Source organism: Pristiophorus japonicus, chromosome 9, assembly GCF_044704955.1.
Source record: "Pristiophorus japonicus isolate sPriJap1 chromosome 9, sPriJap1.hap1, whole genome shotgun sequence".
In the NCBI taxonomy this organism is placed as follows: Eukaryota; Metazoa; Chordata; class Chondrichthyes; family Pristiophoridae; genus Pristiophorus; species Pristiophorus japonicus.
In genome coordinates this window covers 18,670,189-18,691,899 of record NC_091985.1, presented here as the reverse complement: position 1 = coordinate 18,691,899, position 21,711 = coordinate 18,670,189, and the positions used below count along the sequence as shown (strand labels likewise).

Here is a 21,711-nt window from a genome sequence, read left to right as displayed (position 1 = left end):
GTGTCGGCGTGGCCCCAGCGAGTGTCGGCGTGGCCCCCAGCGAGTGTCGGCGTGGCCCCAGCGAGTGTCGGAGTGGCCCCAGCGAGTGTCGGCGTGGCCCCAGCGAGTGTCGGCGTGGCCCCAGCGAGTGTCGGCGTGGCCCCAGCGAGTGTCGGCGCGGCCCCAGCGAGTGTCGGCGTGGCCCCAGCGAGTGTCGGCGCGGCCCCAGCGAGTGTCGGCGTGGCCCCAGCGAGTGTCAGCGTGGCCCCAGCGAGTGTCGGCGTGGCCCCAGCGAGTGTCGGCGCGGCCCCAGCGAGTGTCGGCGTGGCCCCAGCGAGTGTCGGCGTGGCCCCAGCGAGTGTCGGCGCGGCCCCAGCGAGTGTCGGCGTGGCCCCAGCGAGTGTCGGCGTGGCCCCAGCGAGTGTCGGCGCGGCCCCAGCGAGTGTCGGCGTGGCCCCAGCGAGTGTCGGCGTGGCCCCAGCGAGTGTCGGCGCGGCCCCAGCGAGTGTCGGCGCGGCCCCAGCGAGTGTCGGCGTGGCCCCCAGCGGGCTGAGTGTCGGCGCGGCCCCAGCGAGTATCGGCGTGGCCCCCAGCGGGCTGAGTGTCGGCGCGGCCCCAGCGAGTATCGGCGTGGCCCCCAGCGGGCTGAGTGTCGGCGCGGCCCCAGCGAGTATCGGCGTGGCCCCAGCGAGTGTCGGCGTGGCCCCCAGCGGGCTGAGTGTCGGCGTGGCCCCAGCGAGTGTCGGCGCGGCCCCAGCGAGTGTCGGCGTGGCCCCAGCGAGTGTCGGCGTGGCCCCCAGCGAGTGTCGGCGTGGCCCCCAGCCAGTGTCGGCGTGGCCCCCAGCGAGTGTCGGCGGGCCCCAGCGAGTGTCGGCGCGGCCCCAGCGAGTGTCGGCATGGCCCCAGCCAGTGTCGGCGTGGCCCCAGCGAGTGTCGGCATGGCCCCAGCCAGTGTCGGCGTGGCCCCAGCGAGCTGAGTGTCGGCGTGGCCCCAGCGAGTGTCGGCGTGGCCCCAGCGAGTGTCGGCGGACCCCAGCGAGTGTCGGCGGACCCCAGCGAGTGTCGGCGGACCCCAGCGAGTGTCGGAGTGGCCCCAGCGAGTGTCGGCGGACCCCAGCGAGTGTCGGAGTGGCCCCAGCGAGTGTCGGCGGACCCCAGCAAGTGTCGGAGTGGCCCCAGCGAGTGTCGGCGGACCCCAGCGAGTGTCGGAGTGGCCCCAGCGAGTGTCGGGGTGGCCCCAGCGAGTGTCGGAGTGGCCCCAGCGAGTGTCGGCGCGGCCCCAGCGAGTGTCGGCGTGGCCCCAGCGAGTGTCGGCGTGGCCCCCAGCGAGTGTCGGCGGACCCCAGCGAGTGTCGGCGGACCCCAGCGAGTGTCGGCGGACCCCAGCGAGTGTCGGGGTGGCCCCAGCGAGTGTCGGCGGACCCCAGCGAGTGTCGGAGTGGCCCCAGCGAGTGTCGGCGGACCCCAGCGAGTGTCGGAGTGGCCCCAGCGAGTGTCGGCGGACCCCAGCGAGTGTCGGAGTGGCCCCAGCGAGTGTCGGCGGACCCCAGCGAGTGTCGGAGTGGCCCCAGCGAGTGTCGGGGTGGCCCCAGCGAGTGTCGGCGGACCCCAGCGAGTGTCGGAGTGGCCCCAGCGAGTGTCGGCGGACCCCAGCGAGTGTCGGAGTGGCCCCAGCGAGTGTCGGCGGACCCCAGCGAGTGTCGGAGTGGCCCCAGCGAGTGTCTGGGTGGCCCCAGCGAGTGTCGGAGTGGCCCCAGCGAGTGTCGGCGGACCCCAGCGAGTGTCGGGGTGGCCCCAGCGAGTGTCGGCGGACCCCAGCGAGTGTCGGGGTGGCCCCAGCGAGTGTCGGGGTGGCCCCAGCGAGTGTCGGAGTGGCCCCAGCGAGTGTCGGGGGACCCCAGCGAGTGTCGGAGTGGCCCCAGCGAGTGTCGGCGGACCCCAGCGAGTGTCGGAGTGGCCCCAGCGAGTGTCGGGGTGGCCCCAGCGAGTGTCGGCGGACCCCAGCCAGTGTCGGGGTGGCCCCAGCGAGTGTCGGAGTGGCCCCAGCGAGTGTTGGCGGACCCCAGCGAGTGTCGGGGTGGCCCCCAGCGGGCTGAGTGTCGGCGTGGCCCCAGCGAGTGTCGGCGTGGCCCCCAGCGGGCTGAGTGTCGGCGTGGCCCCAGCGTTTGTCGGCGTGGCCCCAGCGAGTGTCGGCGTGGCCCCAGCGAGTGTCGGCGTGGCCCCCAGCGAGTGTCGGCGGACCCCAGCGAGTGTCGGCGGACCCCAGCGAGTGTCGGCGGACCCCAGCGAGTGTCGGGGTGGCCCCAGCGAGTGTCGGCGGACCCCAGCGAGTGTCGGAGTGGCCCCAGCGAGTGTCGGCGGACCCCAGCGAGTGTCGGAGTGGCCCCAGCGAGTGTCGGCGGACCCCAGCGAGTGTCGGAGTGGCCCCAGCGAGTGTCGGCGGACCCCAGCGAGTGTCGGAGTGGCCCCAGCGAGTGTCGGGGTGGCCCCAGCGAGTGTCGGAGTGGCCCCAGCGAGTGTCGGCGGACCCCAGCGAGTGTCGGGGTGGCCCCAGCGAGTGTCGGCGGACCCCAGCGAGTGTCGGAGTGGCCCCAGCGAGTGTCGGCGGACCCCAGCGAGTGTCGGAGTGGCCCCAGCGAGTGTCGGCGGACCCCAGCGAGTGTCGGAGTGGCCCCAGCGAGTGTCGGCGGACCCCAGCGAGTGTCGGAGTGGCCCCAGCGAGTGTCGGGGTGGCCCCAGCGAGTGTCGGAGTGGCCCCAGCGAGTGTCGGCGGACCCCAGCGAGTGTCGGGGTGGCCCCAGCGAGTGTCGGCGGACCCCAGCGAGTGTCGGGGTGGCCCCAGCGAGTGTCGGGGTGGCCCCAGCGAGTGTCGGAGTGGCCCCAGCGAGTGTCGGGGTGGCCCCAGCGAGTGTCGGCGGACCCCAGCGAGTGTCGGGGTGGCCCCAGCGAGTGTCGGCGGACCCCAGCCAGTGTCGGGGTGGCCCCAGCGAGTGTCGGAGTGGCCCCAGCGAGTGTTGGCGGACCCCAGCGAGTGTCGGGGTGGCCCCAGCGAGTGTCGGAGTGGCCCCAGCGAGTGTTGGCGGACCCCAGCGAGTGTCGGCGTGGCCCCAGCGAGTGTCGGCGTGGCCTCAGCGAGTGTCGGGGTGGCCCCAGCGAGTGTCGGGGTGGCCCCAGCGAGTGTCGGGGTGGCCCCAGCGAGTGTCGGGGTGGCCCCAGCGAGTGTCGGGGTGGCCCCAGCGAGTGTCGGCGTGGCCCCAGCGAGTGTCGGCGTGGCCCCAGCGAGTGTCGGCGTGGCCCCAGCGAGTGTCGGCGGACCCCAGCGAGTGTTGGCGTGGCCCCAGCAGGATGAGTGTCAGCGTGGCCCCAGCGAGTGTTGGCGTGGCCCCAGCAGGATGAGTGTCAGCGTGGCCCCAGCGAGTGTTGGCGTGGCCCCAGCAGGATGAATGTCGGCGGACCCCAGCGAGTGTTGGCGGACCCCCAGCGGGCCCCAGCGAGTGTTGGCGGACCCCCAGCGGGCCCCAGCGAGTGTTGGCAGACCCCCAGCGGGCCCCAGCGAGTGTTGGCGGACCCCCAGCGGGCCCCAGCGAGTGTCGGCGTGGCCCCAGCAGGATGAGTGTCGGTGCGACCCCAAATTCGGGGTGGAGGTCAGCTGCGTTCTGAGCATGTGCCTCTGGCCGCCAGAATCATGCCGAACGTGGGGTGGTGCTGGATAAGGGAGTCCCAGATAAGGGAAGTCTAACCTGTATTTGCAATTCTCCAGTCCACTGGCATCACCCCCGATTCTAAGGAGGATTGGAAGATTATGGCCAGTACCTCCGTGATTTCTTCTTTCACTTCCCTCAGCTTCCTAGGATGCATCCCATCCGTTCCTGGTGACTTATCTACTTTAAGTATCGCCAGCCTTTCTAGTACCTCGTCTTTATCAATTCTTCCCCACTTGGTAGCGGAGGAATTTCTTCCCTCAGAGGGTCTTGAATCTTTGGAATTTACTATCCCAGAGAGTGGATGGAGGCTGGGCCATTGAATATATTTAAGGTGGAAATAGACAGATTTTTGAATGATAAGGGAGTCAAGGGTTGTGAGGAACGGATGGGGAAATTGAGTTGAGGCTAAGATCAGATCAGCCATGATCTTAATTGAATGGCGGAGCACGCTTGAGGGGCCAAATGGCCGACTCCCTCTCCTATTTCTTATGTTCTTATCCCATCCAGTATCTCCTCTACCTCCTCCTTTGCTATGTCTATGGCAGCATCTTCTTCCGTGGTGAAGACTGATGCAAAGTACTCATTGTACCTCAGCCATGCCCTCTGCCTCCATGCATAGATCTCCTTTTTGGTTCCTAATCGGCCCCGCCCCTTCTCTTACTACCCGTTTACTATTTATATGCCTATAGAAGACTTTTGGATTCCCTTTTATAAGATGAGGAGAATTTTTTATTTAACGCGGCGAGTTGTTGTGATCTACAATGCGCTGATTGAAAGCAGATTCAATAGTAACTTTCAAAAGGGAATGGGATAAATACTGGAAAAGAAAACATTTGAAAGGCTATGGAGAAAGATTAGGGGAAGTGGGACTAATTGGACAGCTCTTTCACAGAGCCAGTCCAGGCACAACAGGCCAAATGGCCCCCTTCTGTGCTGTATCATTCTATAATCCTCCGATCTCATGGTCTGAAACAGCACGCCATACGCAAAACCTGTGTTTGAGAGAAAGAGAATTTAAAAAGAAACTCCAGTGCCTCGGTGACCCTGAAAGAAAGATTACATCAATTACCGTATAACACTGAATAATAGTTCCTGCTGCGGTTACGTTGCATTGTATAGAAAACACTGAACTATGAAAAAAAATCCATTGTTTTACAGCTGCTGCTTCAAAGGGAATGATTAGGGAGGGCAACTTCCAGTTCAAATAACTTCTCTTTTACATAAGGAGAGATTTTGTCCATTCAGCTACTTTTTATTTGAGGGGAGGGAGGTGGTGAGCACCATCCTCGACCAACTTTAGAAGGAGCCTAATGCAGGCAGTTAAGGGTGAAATTCCTCCTGTTGATACTTTTCTTGGATTCGTAGAATGATACAGCACAGAAGGAGGCTATTCAGCCCATCGTGCCCGTGCCAGTTTTTTGAAAGCGTTGTCTGTAATGTATGCATCGGTGAATATGCTCGCAGGTTTGAGAAGCTGCTGCACTATGAGTGGCTTAGCCAATCACGTGATGTTCACAAGACTCAATAAAGCTCCAGTTAATTGAGTTCAGGTTCTCCACGATGACCGGTAGTGTTCAGCTTGATTGTTAAACCTTTGCTAATAAACCAACTAGTTCTTTACAGCAAATCTGTAGCTGTGAATTCCTAAGCAAAGAACCCATAAAGCAAATACACTACACTATCTAATTCATCCTGCTCCCCCCCCCCCTGCTCTTTCCCCATAGCCCTGCAAAATTTTCCCCTTCATTCATTCATCCAAGTCCCTTTATGACAGTTACTAAAGAAATCTGCTTCCACCGCCCTTTCAGGCAGCGCATTCCAGATCATAACAACTTAGCTGCAATTTAAAAAATTCGACCTTAAATCTGTGTCCTCTGGTTACTGACCCTTCCGCCACTGCAAACAGTTTGCATTGGTGCCAATATATTATCTGAAAAATCATATTTTACTATTGTGCCAGTAACCTTCAGTGGGAGTCCGAAGTTTGAAATCTCGTCTCATACCTGTTCTCCCCAGGTGTGTTTTCCATCATTTGCTGGTTGAAGCACAGCTTCCGGTGTCTGTGTGCGGCCTGATGTCTGGATTGCGGTGCGCAGTGGGCCATTGCCAGCACTGCTTCGCTGGCCGACAGCAGCAGGGTCCCGTTATGGGAGGACGCTCCGATCTGACCCAGTCTGGCACGGTGGTGTTGGACAGGTCAGGTGATCCGATCAGGAAGGGCTGACATCTTTACATTCCCACCTCTGGGATTATGGGCCACTGATGTTATAGAATCCCCCTTTATCCTGTCTTTTGTTGGTGCAAATATATAGTAACATAGGAACAGGAGGCGGCCATTCAGCCCTTCGAGCCTGTTCCACCATTCAGTTAGATCATGGATGATCTGTACCCCAATTCTATTTACAACAACAACTTGCATTTATACAGTTCATTTAATGTAGTAAAACACCCCAAGGCACTTGCACTCTTTTGCTATATATCCCTTGATGCCTCTACCTAACAAAAATCTATCGATCTCAGTCTTGAAAGCTTCAATTGTCCCCAGCACCCACAGCCTTTTGGGGGAGAGAGTTCCATATTGTATGGAAATGTGCTTCCTGATTTCGCTCCGAATCGACCTGGCTCCAATACCAAGATTATGTCCCTCGTTCTTGATTCTCCCACTAGAAGAAATAGCTTTTCTGTATCGACCCTATCGAATACTTTTAACATTTTACACACTTCAATTAGATCAGCCTTCAATCTTCCATACTCGATGGAATATAAGTCATGTTTACACAACCTGCCCTCATAATTTAACCCTTTAAGCCCCAGTATCATTCTGGTCAATCTACGCTGCACTCTCTCAAGGCCACGATATCCTTCCTGAGGTGGGGTGCCGAGAACTGAATGCAGTACTCCAGACCAGGGCTCTACACAGCATAACTTTCTCCGCTTTGTAATCCAGCCCTCTTGATATGAAGATTGTAACCCTATGACATATGACATGTGTGTCAGAATTCAGTACGCGTGCGCGTGTGTGACTAGTACATGTGTGCATGTCAGACTACTAGTACACGTGTGCGTGTCAGACTGCAGTACACATGTGCGTGTGTGACTAGTACATGTGTGCATGTCAGACTAGTACACGTGTGCGTATCAGACTGCAGTACACGTGTGCGTGTGTGACTAGTACATGTGTGCATGTCAGACTAGTACACGTGTGCGTGTCAGACTGCAGTACACGTGTGCGTGTGTGACTAGTACACGTGTGCGTGTCAGACTGCAGTACACGTGTGCGTGTGTGACTAGTACATGTGTGCGTGTCAGACTGCAGTACACGTGTGCGTGTGTGACTAGTACACGCGTGCGTGTGTGACTAGTACACATGTGCGTGTCAGACTGCAGTACACGTGTGCGTGTGTGACTAGTACACATGTGCGTGTCAGACTGCAGTACATGTGTGCATGTCAGACTGCAGTACATGTGTGCATGTCAGACTAGTACACATGTGTGTGTCAGACTGCAGTACACATGTGTGTCAGACTGCAGTACATGTGTGCATGTCAGACTAGTACACGTGCGTGTCAGACTGCAGTACACGTGTGCGTGTGTGACTAGTACATGTGTGCGTGTCAGACTGCAGTACACGTGTGCGTGTGTGACTAGTACACGTGCATGTCAGACTGCAGTACATGTGTGCATGTCAGACTGCAGTACATGTGTGCATGTCAGACTAGTACACATGTGCATGTCAGACTGCAGTACACGTGTGCGTGTCAGACTGCAGTACATGTGTGCATGTCAGACTAGTACACATGTGCGTGTCAGACTGCAGTACACGTGTGCGTGTGTGACTAGTACATGTGTGCATGTCAGACTAGTACACGTGTGCGTGTCAGACTGCAGTACACGTGTGCGTGTGTGACTAGTACATGTGTGCATGTCAGACTAGTACACATGTGCGTGTCAGACTGCAGTACACGTGTGCGTGTGTGACTAGTACACGTGTGCGTGTGTGACTGCAGTAATCTGACACGAATATGCCCTCATCTTTCGGATGAGACATTAAACCGAGGTCCCGTCTCCTCTCTCGGGGGGACGTAAAATCTCTCACGGCACAGTTTCCAAGAAGAGCAGGGGAGTTATCCCTGGTGTACTGGCCAATATTCATCCCTCAGTCACCATCAATGAACCAGTCAATATCACATGGCAGTTTGTGGGAGCTTGCTGTGTGCAAATCAGCTGCCGTGTTTCCTGCATTACAACAGTGACTACACTTCAAAAGTACTTCATTGTGTGTAAAGCGATTTGAGACGTCCTGAGGTTGTAAAAGGCGCTATAGAAATGCAAGTATTTCTTGTGATGAATAAGAGCTGTTAGAGAACACTCTCTCCTACACACCATAGAGTGTTAGTACTGAACTAAGAGTGGACTGGATCCTAGAAGAAACAAACTGGTTTTGCATTAGACCATGCCCACAGCTCTCCCATTGCCTTGAAGGGCCTTTTGGCTAAGATCAAGTGTAGTATCTGTTCTTATCAGTTTAATATCCCCTATGGGGACATGATATTGAATTGATTTTTGGACAGGGAGCTGGATCAGTGGCATGCCCCATCCACTCCATGCACCGACCTGGTATTGCAATATTTGCAGGAACGGTGCAACTTCGCCTCTCGGCCTTTTGGCCTAAGATCAAACACATTGGCGCAAAGTGATCTTTGGCGTTAGAGTTGATCTGGAAAGAAATTGGACATTTAAAAAAAAAAAATTGCCTTGAAGGGTAAACACATCACCTGGTGTGGCAGTGAGCAGGATCGGCCTGGATTTGAATTTCTACTCTGCCTGATCTCCGCCAAGAAAAGAAGAAAGATTTGCATTTATATAGCGCCTTTCACTACCTCAGGACATCCCAAAGCATTTTACACTTCACAAGTATATTGGCTATAGTCAATGTTGTAATATCAGAAATGCAGCAGCAAATATACACGCAGCAAGCTCCCAAAAACAGCAATGTGATAATGTCCAGATAATCTGTTTTAGTGATGTTGGTTGAGGGATAAATATGGTCCAAGATACCATGAATAACTCCCTTGTTCTTCTTCGATATAGCGCCACGGGATCTTTTAGGTCCACCTGAGAGAGCAGACAGGATTGGTTCAACATCTCATTCAAAAGACAGCTTCCTCAGCACTGCACTGGTGCGTCAGATTTTGTGTGTTCAAGTATCTGGAGTGGGACTTGAATCCACAACCTTCTGACTCAGAGGCGAGAGTGCGACCCACTGAGCCACAGCTGACACTGGGCAAGTGCACGACATTCGCCCTCAGTGCCCCTGGATCAGTCGGTCCCCTGCTCCCGATAGCTATCCAGTGACCCCTGTTGGAAAGCGAATGCATGTGCATCAAGATAGGACTTGGATTTTTGCTCGGCAATGACTCCCTCCTGGTTGAATGGCCCGCTCACAGTCACGGCCTGAGTTCGCTCGGCCTTCTGGATGAGGGTCCCAGGCGGCCGCCCGCACCTGGGGAACATCAGTCAGCAAGAATCGCCGCCTTCGGGAGAGTGAGGCATGAAACAGAAAGAGGCAAGCACGTGGACAGATCGCCACGAAATAATCACGGGCAGAGTGTGCACAAACACTTCAACTCGCTGTAGGCCAGCGGAAATGGAGCAGTAGGTTTGATTAATTGGAGATCAGGTATTTAATACAGCTTGACACAACCGCTGCGTCAGGAAAGAGCAAACTTGACCTGTGCCAAGGGCAATGAACATCAGTGATATAATGGTCACTCTTACTGACATTCACCCTGCATGCACATAGCATAGAAACATAGAAATTAGGTGCAGGTGCAGGCCATTCGGCCCTTCGAGCCTGTACCACCATTCAATAAGATCATGGCTGATTATTCAACCTCAGTAGCCCTTTCCTGCTTTCTCTCCATACCCCTTGATCCCTTTAGCCGCAAGGGCCATATCTAACTCCCTTTTGAATATATCTAACGAACTGGCCTCAACAACTTTCTGCAGTAGAGAATTCCACAGGTTAACCACTTTCTGAGTGAAGAAGTTTCTCCTCATCTCGGTCCTAAATGGCTTACCCCTTATTCTTAGACTTTGACCCCTGGTTCTGGAACTCCCAGCAATGGGAACATTCTTCCTGCCTCTAACCTGTTCAATCCCGTCAGAATTTTACATGTTTCTATGAGATCCCCTCTCATTCTTCTAAACTCCAGTGGATACAAGCCCAGTTGATCTAGTCTCTTCTCATATGTCAGTCCAGCCATCCCGGGAATCAATCTGGTGAACCTTCGCTGTAGTCCCTCAATAGCAAGAATGTCCTTCCTCAGATTAGGAGACCAAAACTGAACACAATATTCCAGGTGTGGCCTCACCAAGGCCCTGTACAACAGCAGTAAGACCTCCCTGCTCCTATACTCAAATCCTCTAGCTATGAAGGCCAACATGCCATTTGACTTCTTCACCGCCTGCTGTACCTACATGCCAAACATTAATGACTGATGTACCATGACACCCAGGTATCGTTGCACTTCCCCTTTTTCTAATCTGTCACCATTCAGATAATATTCTGTCTTCCTGTTTTTGCCACCAAACTGGATAAGCTCACATTTATCCACATTATACTGCACCTGCCATGCATTTGCCCACTCACCTACCCTTTCCAAGTCATCCTGCAGTCTTTTAGCATCATCCTCACAGCTCACACCACCACCCAACTTAGTGTCATCTGCAAACTTGGAGATATTACATTCAATTCCTTCATCTAAATCATTGATGTATAATGTAAATAGCTGGGGTTCCAGCACTGAACCCTGCGGCATCCCACTGGTCATTGCCTGCCATTCTGAAAAGGACCCGTTTATTCCGACTCTCTGCTTCCTGTCTGCCAACCAGTTCTCTATCCACGTCAATACATTACCCTCAATACCAGGTGCTTTAATTTTGCATGCTAATCTCTTGTGTGGGACCTTGTCAAAAGACTTTTGAAAGTCCAAATACCCCACATCCACTGGTTTTCCCTTTTCCACTCTACCAGTTACATCCTCAAAAAATTCTAGACGATTTGTCAAGCATGATTTCCCATTCATAAATCCATGCTGACTTGGACCGATCCTGTCACTGCTTTTCAAATGCGCTGCTATTTCATCTTTAATAATTGATTCCAACATTTTCCCCACCACCGATGTCAGGCTAACCGGTCTATAATTCCCTGTTTTCTCTCTCCCTACTTTTTAAAAAAGTGGTGTTACATTAGCTATCCTTCAGTCCATAGGAACTGATCCAGAGTCAATAGAATGTTGGAAAATGATCACCAATGCATCCACTATTTCTTGGGCCACTTCCTTAAGTACTCTGGGATGCAGACTATCAGGCCCTGGGGATTTATTGGCCTTCAATCCCATCAATTTCCCTAACACAATTTCCTGATTAATAAGGATTTCCTTCAGTTCCTCCTCACTAGACCCTCGGTCCCCTAGTATTTCCGGAAGGTTATTTGTGTCTTCCTTCGTGAAGACAGATCCAAAGTATTTGTTCAATTAGTCTGCCATTTCTTTGTTCCCCATTATAAATTCACCTGATTCTGTCTGCAAAGGACCTACATTGGTCTTCACTAATCTTTTTCTCTTCACATATCTATAGAAGCTTTTGCAGTCAGTTTTTATGTTCCCTGCAAGCTTCCTCTCATACTTTATTTTCCCCCTCCTAATTAAACCCTTTGTCCTCCTCTGCTGAAATCTAAATTTCTCCCAGACCTCAGGTTTGCTGCTTTTTCTGGCCAATTTATATGCCTTTTCCTTGGATTTAACACTATCCCTAATTTCCCTTGTTAGCCACGGTTGAGCTACCTTCCCCTTTTTATTTTTACTCCAGACAGGGATGTACAATTGTTAAAGTTCATCCATGTAATCTTTAAATGTCTGCCATTGCCTATCCACTGTTGACCCTTTAAGTATAATTTGCCAATCTATCCTAACCAATTCACATCTCATACCATCGAAGTTACCTTTCCTTAAGAACTCTAGTCTCTGAATTAACTGTGTCACTCTCCACCTTAATAAAGAATTCTACCATATTATGGTCACTCTTCCCCCAGGGGGCTTCACACAACAAGATTTGCTAATTAGTCCCCTCTCATTATTCAGCACCCAGTCTAGGATGGCCAGCTCTCTTGTTGGTTCTTCGACATATTGGTCTCGAAAGCCATCCCTAATACACTCCAGGAAATCCTGCACCACCGCATTGCTACCAACTTGGTTAACCCAATCAATATGTAGATTAAAGTCGCCAATGATAACTGCTGTACCTTTATTGCACGCATCTCTCATTTCTTGTTTGATGCCATCCCCAACCTCACTACTACTGTTTGGTGGTCTGTACACAACTCCCACTAGCGTTTTCTACGCTTTGGTATTCCGCAGCTCTACCCATACAGATTCCACATCATCCAAGCTAATGTCCTTTCTTACTATTGCGTTAATTTCCTCTTTAACCAGCAACGCTACCCCACCTCCTTTTCCTTTCTGTCTTTCCTTCCTGAAAGTTGAATACCCCGGATGTTGAGTTCCCAGCCTTGGTCACCCTGGAGCCATGTCTCTGTAATCCCAATTATATCATAATCGTTAATAGCTGCCTGCGCAGTTAATTCATCCACCTTATTACGAATATTCCTCGCATTGAGGCATAGAGCCTTCAGGCTTGTCTTTTTAACACTCTTTGTCCCTTTAGAATTTCGCTGTAACGTGGCCCTTTTTGATTTTTGCCTTGGGTTTCTCTGCCTTCCACTTTTTACTATTCTCCTTTCTATCTTTTGCTTCTGCCCCCATTTTATTTCCCTCTGTCTCTCTGCATAGGTTCCCATCCCCCTGCCATATTAGTTTAATCCCTCCCAACAGCACTAGCAAACACTCCCCCTCGGACATTAGTTCCGGTCCTGCCCAGATGCAGACCGTCCGGTTTGTACTGGTCCCACCTCCCCCAGAACCGGTTCCAATGTCGCAGGAATTTGAATCCCTCCCTCTTGCACCACTCCTCAAGCCACGAATTCATCCGAGCTATCCTGCGATTCCTACTCTGACTAGCACGTAGCACTGGTAGCAATCCTGAGATTACTATCTTTGTGGTCCTACTTTTTAATTTAACTCCCGAAATTCAGCTTGTAGGACCTCATCCTGCTTTTTACCTATATCGTTGATACCTATATGCAGAGAGGAACTTTTATAGATGCTTACAGCACTGAAGGAGGCTATTCATGTTTGTGCCGGCTCTTTGAAAAAGCTATCTAATTATTCCCACGCCCCCCCAACCCCACTTCCCTGCTCTTTCTCCACAGCCCTGCTAATTTTTCCTTTGTCAAACATATATCCAATTCCCTTTTGAAAACTACCATTGAATCTGCTTCTATCGGCCTTTCAGGCAGTGCATTCCCGATCGTAACGATCTTATATCATTTTCAAAAAATTTGTTCACAGGATGTGGGTGTCACTGGCATGGCCGGCATTTATTTCCCATCCTTAATTGCCCTTGAACAACTGAATGGCTTGCTGGGTCATTTCAGAGGACAGTTAAGAGTCTACCACGTTGCTGTGAGTCAGGAGTCACATATAGGCCAGACCGGGTAAGGATGGCAGATTTCCCTCCCTAGCGGGAATTATTGCTCTTTTAAAGAGCCAGCACAGGCGCGATGGTCTGAATGACCTTCTTGCGTGCTGTATCATTCGACGATTCTATCCTGACACAGGCACAACTAATCTGTTGTCACCCATTCTGCCGCTGGGAGATCCTTTAGCAGGTCAATCCAGTTCTGTTTGTGTGTAGAACCAAACCTATCTTCAGTTCTGTGACTCGTTGCTTATTAAGTCGGGGGGACTAATAGCTGTTACTCAAATGAATGGGACTCATTTGTATCCGATTGCAGTACTTCGGTGTCATTGGCGCTAACCTATTGGACATGGGATGCTTGGATTGGGATAGTCCTTGGATTCGGTTTTCTATGCAATGGGAAATGGAGTGGTATTGGGAATGTTGCTTTGGAACGTTGTGTCAGGCTTGCCATCTAATGAGAATGAAAAAGACCAAAAAAAAGGTAGACATCATCAAAAATATTAACTTCCCATGGCACTTCACAGGAGCGTTACAAGACAAAATTGACACCAAGCCAAAGGAGCTATTAAGACAGGTGATCGAGAAGCTTGGTCACAGAGGTAGGCTTCAAGTGTTTGAGAGGAGGAGAGAGAGGCGGAGAGCTTTAGGAATGGAATTACAAAGCTTAGGGCCTAGGCAGCTGAAGTCACGGCCGCCAATGATGGGGGCGAAGGGATTGGGTGTTGGACAAGAGGCCAGAATTGGAGGAACGCAGAGATCTCGGGGCGGGGGGGAGGGGTGGTTGTGGGGCTGGAGGAGGTTATAGAGATAGGGAGGGGGTGAGGCCACGGAGGAATTTGGACATGAGGACTTGAATTGAGATGTTGCCGGACTGGGAGCCAATGTAGGTCAGCGAGCATGGCGGGGATGGGTGAACGGGACTTGGTCTCCATAGACCTCCTCATGCCTCAGGATAACCTTGAGGGGATAGGAGCGTTCACATCGAGACCTGGAGTCTAATGCAGGGGATATACTCCAGACTGTGCGACTCTACTTCAAAAGTCATTGAATCCTGTTTACTCATTTTTCAGAGACACTGGAATCTGAAAGTGTAGCTGCCAGACTGCCTACTTATCAACTGAGGTAAGCTTTTCTGATTTATTAAAATCTTAAGCACACGCCTTTAACCACAGCATATTTTTTATGCGTTGGGTAATAGATTCTAAATGTTATTTGTCAGAGGATGTCCTTCAAAGCAACTGCCTATTCTCTACCTAGGAACTATGAGAATAAAAGGATCAAAATTCCACTGGTTACAACTCGGGTTTGCTCACAATATTTTTAACTTGTTCTCACCCTACTTAACTGGACCAGCCACATAAATACTGTGGGAACAAGAGGCTGGGTATTCTGCGGCGAGTGTCTCACTTCCTGACTCCCCAAAGCCTTTCCACCATCTACAAGGCACAAGTCAGGAGTGTGATGAAATACTCTCCACTTGCCTGGATGAGTGCAGATCCAGCAACACTCAAGAAGCTCGACACCATCCAGGACAAAGCAGGCCGCTTGATCGACACCCCATCCACCACCTTCAACATTCACTCCCTCCACCACCGGCGCACCGTGGCTGCCGTGTGTACCATCTACAAGATGCACTGCGGCAACTCGCCAAGGTTTCTCCGGCAGCACCTCCCAAACCTGCGATCTCCACCACCTAGAAGGACAAGGGCAGCAGGCGCATGGGAACACCATCATCTGCAAGTTCCCCTCCAAGTTACACATCATCCTGGCTTGGATATATATCGGTGTTCCTTCATCGTCGCTGGGTCAAAATCCTGGAACTCACTCCCTAACAGCTGTGGGAGTACCTTCACCACACGGACTGCAGCGGTTCAAGGTGGCGGCTCACCACCACCTTCCCAAGGCCAATTAGGGATGGGCAATAAATGCTAGCGACTCCCACATCCCTGAATGAATTTTTTTAAAAGGCAACCTCTGCAGGTGAGCCTGTGATCTGAAACTTAACCCTGAGAATATGGGAAGTACTGGGTGAAACTTTCAACTTTGACCGCGGCCTTTCCACTGACTTCAATGAATAGGTGAATCGGGCGGGGTATATAATGGGCAGCCGATCGACAACCGCCCCACTTACGCCCCCGCCAGTGTTGAAAGTTCCAAAAATGCATCACAGGGGCATATAATCGTCCTGCTGTGTTGTAAACCTGCTACTGCAGAGTATGTAGGATACCCCTGCATTATCGCTTCAACAGATGGATAACATCAGTCACCCCAGAAAACTCTTCATAACAGGCTAAACTATTAAACAGGTTTATTCACCTATAGAATTATTTAGAGAACCTAGGTGAGACATATCAATACCTTACAGAGGTCTGGACGGATTAATCAAAACAAACCAGTCACAAATGCCTCTCTGAATTCTTGACACACACTCAGAAATAAATTGCTAGTCCTGCTCCAGGGGCAGAATATAGATTGTGAACAAGTTATTTAAGTGTAAGCTTATGGAGCCTGATTTATGTAAAGCAAGACAAAGTGAACTGCTAACACCTATGCTGATATAATTATGGTGATGAACCAACAGTTTGAAGGCTATTTTTTTAATTAATATTCATTCTCGTGATGTGGGCTTCACTGACAAGGCCAGCATTTATTGGCCATTCCTATTGCTATGGAGTCACATACAGGCCAGACTGGGCAAGGATGGCAGGTGTCCTTCATTTAAAAGCTTAGTGCAGCAGGTGGGTTCTGTCAGATGAAGCTGATTAGATAAACAATGCCAACAGCCTCAGAATACACAGATTCAAAGGGTAAGAGGGTAAGCACCCTCTGGTGATGAAGCCCGTGGAAAATGTCTGGGTTTGATCATTTGAACCTGCAACTCACATGAGACACAATCCATTGACATGACATAAGTGTATTTAACTGGATTGATTTTTCTGCTTTAAAACAAGCAGCTTTTCTTCCAACGACCCTTCCTAATGGACTTAGAGGAGAGCAGGCTCGAGGGGCTAGATGGCCTACTCCTGTTCCTAATTCTTATGTTCTTATGTTCTCGTGAACATCATGCTTCAACAACTTTTGTAAGCTCAGACACAATGAATGACCACCTGGGAAAGATTCTGGAGTGTTGCTGATAATCATTTCTCTTTTCTTGAGTGCCACAGGGGTACGGTAGCATAGTGGACTCGTAATCTAGAGGCCTGGAATCCGTGAGACATGGGTTCATGGAACCAACCAGGGAACAGGCTATTTTACATCTTGTTTGGTGTTATGAGACAGCGTTAATTAGCAATCTCTTAGTAAGGGATCCTCTAGGGCAGAGTGATCACAATATGCTAGAATTTCACTTTACGTTTGAGAGTGACTTGCCTAGAGTCTTAGTGGCTTGTGTCAGGATGGAATCCATTGTTAAGGAAGTGGTATTAGGGCACTTGGAAAATCATAACATGATTAGTCGAGTCAACATGGTTTTATGAAAGGGAAATAGTGTTTGACAAATTTATTAGAGTTTTTTGAGGATATAACTAGCAAGGTAGATTAAGGGGAACCAGTGGATGTAGTATATTTGGATTTCCAAAAGGCATCTGATAAGGTTATTACACAAGATAAGGGCTCATGGGATTGGAGATAATGTATTAGCATGGATAGAGGATTGATTAATGGACAGAAAAAAGAGAGTAGGGATAAACGGGTCTTTTTCAGGTTGACAGGCTGTAATTAGTGGTATGCTGCAAGGATCAGTGCAGGGGCCTCAGCTATTTACAATCTATATAGATGAAGGGACCGAGTGTAATATATCCAAGTTTGCTGACAATACAAAGAGTTAGGTGGAACAGTAAGCTGTGAGGAGAACACAAAGGGTCTGCAAAGGGATATGGATAGACTAAGTGAGTGGGCAGCAAGGCGACAGATGGAGTATAATGTAGGGAAATGTGAGGTTATTCACTTTGGTAGGAAGAATCGAAAACAGAATATTTTTTAAATGGTGAGAAACTTTTAAATGTTGGTGATCAGAGAGATTTGGGTGTCCTGTGCAAGAAACACAGAAAGCCAGCATGCAGGTACAGCAAGCAACAAGGAAGGCAAATGGCATGTTGTCCTTTATTGGAAGGGAGTGGGAGTATAAGAGTAGGGAAGTCTTGCTACAATTGTACAGGGCCTTGGTGAGACCACACCTGGAGTACTGTGCACAGTTTTGGTCTCCTTATCTAAGGAAGGATATACTTGCCTTGGAGGCGGTGCAACGAAGGTTCACCATTGATTCCTGAGATGAGAGGGCTGTGTTATGATGAGAGATTATGTAAAATGGGCCTATACTCTCTGGAGTTTAGAAGAATGAGAGGAGATAGAAACATACGATCATAGAAAATAGGTGCAGGAGTAGGCCATTCAAGCCTGCACCACCATTCAATACGATCATGGCTGATCATTCACCTCAGTACCCCTTCCCTGCTTTCTCTCCATACCCCTTGATCCCTTTAGCCGTAAGGGCCATATCTAATTCCCTCTTGAATATATCCAATAAACTGGCCTCAACAACTCTCTGCGGCAAGGAATTCCACAGATTAACAACACTCTGCATGAAGAAGTTTCTCCTCATCTCAGTCCTAAATGGCCTACCCTTATCCTAAGACTATGTCCCCTGGTTCTGGACTTCCCCAACATCGGGAACGTTCTTCCCGCATCTAACCTGTCCCGTCCCGTCAGAATCTTATACGTTTCTATGAGATCCCCTCTCATCCTTCTAAACTCCAATGTATAAAGGCCCAGTTGATCCAGTCTCTCCTCATATGTCAGTCCAGCCATCCCTGGAATCAGTCTGGTGAACCTTCGCTGCACTCCCTCAATAGCAAGAACGTCCTTCCTTAGATTAGGAGACCAAAACTGAACACAATATTCCAGGTGAGGCCTCACCAAGGCCCTGTACAATTGCAGTAAGACCTCCCTGCTCCTATACTCAAATCTCCTAGCTATGAAGGCCAACATGCCATTTGCCTTCTTCACCGTCTGCTGCACCTGCATGCCAACTTTCAATAACTGATGAACCATGACACCCAGGTCTCGTTGCACCTCCCCTTTTCCTGCTATTCTCTGCCAGCAGCAAGATCAACTTTTAGGCTCGAAGGGCCGAATGGCCTACTCCTGCATCTATTTTCTATGTTTTTCCTAATCTGCTGCCATTCAGATAATATTCTGCCTTCGTGTTTTTGCCCCCAAAGTGGATAACCTCACATTTATCCCCATTATACTGCATCTGCCATGCATTTGCCCACTCACCTAACCTGTCCAAATCACCCTGAAGCCTCTTAGCATCCTCCTCGCAGCTCACACCGCCAGTTTAGTGTCATCTGCAAACTTGGAGATATTACACTCAATTCCTTCATCCAAGTCATTAATATATATTGTAAGGAGCTGGGGTCCCAGCACTGAGCCCTGCGGCACTCCACTGGTCACTGTTTCCCATTCCAAAAAGGACCCGTTTATCCTGACTCTCTGCTTCCTGTCTGCCAACCAATTCTGTATCCACGCCAGTACATTACCCCCAATACCATGTGCTTTGAATTTGCACACCAATCTCTTATGTGGGACCTTATCAAAGGCCTTTTGAAAGTCCAAATACTCCACATCCACTGGTTCTCCCTTGTCCACTCTACTAGTTACATCCTCAAAAAATTCCAGAAGATTTGTCAAGCAACTAATGAATACCCTTTCATAAATCCATGCTGACTTGGACCAGTCCTGTCACTGCTCTGCAAATGTGCTGCTATTACATCCTTAATGATTGATTCCAACATTTTCCCCACTACTGATGTCAGGCTAACCGGTCTATAATTCCCTGTTTTCTCTCCCTCCTTTTTTAAAAAGTGGTTACATTAGCTACCCTCCAGTCCTTAGGAACTGCTCCAGAGTCGATAGACTGTTGGAAAATGATCACCAATGCATCCACTATTTCTAGGGCCACTTCCCTAAGTACTCTGGGATGCAGAAAATCAGGATCCGGTGATTTATCAGCCTTCAATCCCATCAATTTCCCCAACACAATTTCCTGCCTAATAAGGATATCCTTCAGTTCCTCCTTCTCACTAGACCCTCGGTCCCCTAGTACCTCCGGAAGGTTATTTGTGTTTTCATTCATGAAGACAGAACCAAAGTATTTGTTCAATTGGTCTGCCATTTCTTTGTTCCCCATTATAATTTCACCTGAGTCCGACTGCAAGGGACCTACGTTTGTCTTCACGAATCTTTTTCTCTTCACATATCTATAGAAGCTTTTGCAGTCAGTTTTTATGTTCCCGGCAAGCTTCCTCTCGTACTCTATTTTCCCCCTCCTAATTAAACCCTTTGTCCTCCTCTGCTGAATTCTAAATTTCTCCTAGTCCTCAGGTTTGCTGCTTTTTCTGGCCAATTTATATGCCTCTTCCTTGGATCTAACACTAACCTTAATTTCCCTTGTTAGCCACGGTTGAGCCACCTTCCCTGTTTTGTTTTTACTCCAGACAGGGATGTACACTTGTTGAAGTTCATCCATGTGATCTATAAATGTTTGCCATTGTCTATCTACCGTCAACCCTTTAAGTATCCTTTGCCAGTCTATTTTAGTCAATTCACACCTCATGCCATCAAAGTTAGCTTTCCTTAAGTTCAGGACCTTAGTTTCTGAATTAACTGTGTCACTCTCCATCTTAATAAAGAATTCTACCATATTATGGTCACTCTTCCCCAACAGGCCTCGCACAGCAAGATTGCTAATTAGTCCCTTCTCATTACACATCACCCAGTCTAGGATGGCCAGCTCTCTGGTTGGTTCCTCGACATATTGGTCAAGAAAACCATCCCTAATACACTCCAGGAAATCCTCCTCCACCGCATTGCTACCAGTTTGGTTAGCCCAATCTATATGTAATTTAAAGTCGCCCATGATAACTGCTGTACCTTTATTGCACACATCCCTTATTTCTTGTTTGATGCTGTCCCCAACCTCACTACTACTGTTTGGTGGTCTGTACACAACTCCCACCAGCGCTTTGTGCCCTTTGGTATTCCGTAGCTCCACCCATACCGATTCCACATCATCCAGGCTAATGTCCTTTCTTACTATTGCATTAATTTCCTCTTTAACCAGCAATGCCACCCCGCCTCCTTTTACTTTCTGTCTGTCTTTCCTAAATGTTGAATACCCCTGGATGTTGAGTTCCCAGCCTTGGACACCCTGGAGCCATGTCTCCGTGATGCCAATTACATCATATCCATTAACTGCTATCTGCGCAGTTAATTCATCCACCTTATTCTGAGTACTCCTCGCATTGAGGCACAGAGCCTTCAAGCTTGTCTTTTTAACACACTTTGCCCCTTTAGAATTTTGCTGCAATGTGGCCCTTTTTGTTTTTTGCCTTGGGTTTCTCTGCCCTCCACGTTTACTCTTCTCCTTTCTATCTTTTGCCTCTGTCTCCCTTTTATTTCCCTCTGCCTCCCTGCATAGGTTCCCATCCCCCTGCCATATTAGTTTAACTCCTCCCCAACAGCACTAGCAAACACTCCCCCTCGGACATTCCGTCCGGTTTGTACTGGTCCCACCTCCCCCAGAATCGGTTCCAATGCCCCAAGAATTTGAATCCCTCCCTTCTGCACCACTCCTCAAGCCACGTATTCATCTGAGCTATCCTGCTATTCCTACTCTGACTAGCACGTGGCACTGGTAGCAATCCTGAGATTACTGCTTTTGAGGTCCTACTTTTTAATTTAGCTCCTAGCTGCCTAAATTCGTCTCGTAGGACCTCATCCCGTTTTTTACCTATATTGTTGGTACCTATATGCACCACGACAACTGGCTGTTCACCCTCCCTTTTCAGAATGTCCTGCACCCGCTCCGAGACATCCTTGACCCTTGCACCAGGGAGGCAACATACCATCCTGGAGTCTCGGTTGTGGCCACAGAAACGCCTATCTATTCCCATTAAAATCTCATTAAAATGTACAAGATTCTGAAGGGGATTGACAGGGTAGATGCTGGAGTGTCTAGAACTAGGGGGCACAGTCTCAGTATAAGGGGGCGGCTATTTAAGACAGAAATGAGGAGGAATTTCTTCGCTCAAAGGGTTGTGAATCTTTGGAATTCTCTGCCGCAGAGGGCTGTGGATGCTGAGTGTCTTGAGTATCTTCAAGGTTGAAATAGATAGATTTTTGGAATCTAGGGGAATCAAGGGATATGGGGATTGGGCGGGAAAGTGGAGTTGAGGTCGATGATCAGCCATGATCTTATTTGATGGCAGAGCAGCCTCGAGAGGCTACATGGCCTACTGCTGCTCCTAATTCTTATCTTCTTATGAGCAGGGGAATTTAAATTCAGTTGATTAAATAAAAAAATCTGCAGTAAAAAGCCAGTATCAGTAAAGGTGATACTACCATGAAACTACTGAATTGTGGT

The 21,711-nt window shown here is 50.1% G+C and overlaps 1 protein-coding gene and 1 pseudogene across 1 annotated transcript in view; both read left to right on the top strand.

Annotated features, from left to right (window-relative positions):
* arfgef3 (ARFGEF family member 3) overlaps nucleotides 1-21,711 on the top strand; it is a 170,000-nt gene that overhangs the window by 15,327 nt on the left and 132,962 nt on the right. Inside the window, exon 2 of the mRNA XM_070889111.1 lies at nucleotides 14,357-14,408. Coding sequence (XP_070745212.1) covers nucleotides 14,357-14,408 — 52 coding nt within the window. The remainder of the gene's footprint in view (nucleotides 1-14,356; nucleotides 14,409-21,711) is intronic.
* Nucleotides 8,154-8,334, top strand: LOC139274228 (U2 spliceosomal RNA; annotated as a pseudogene).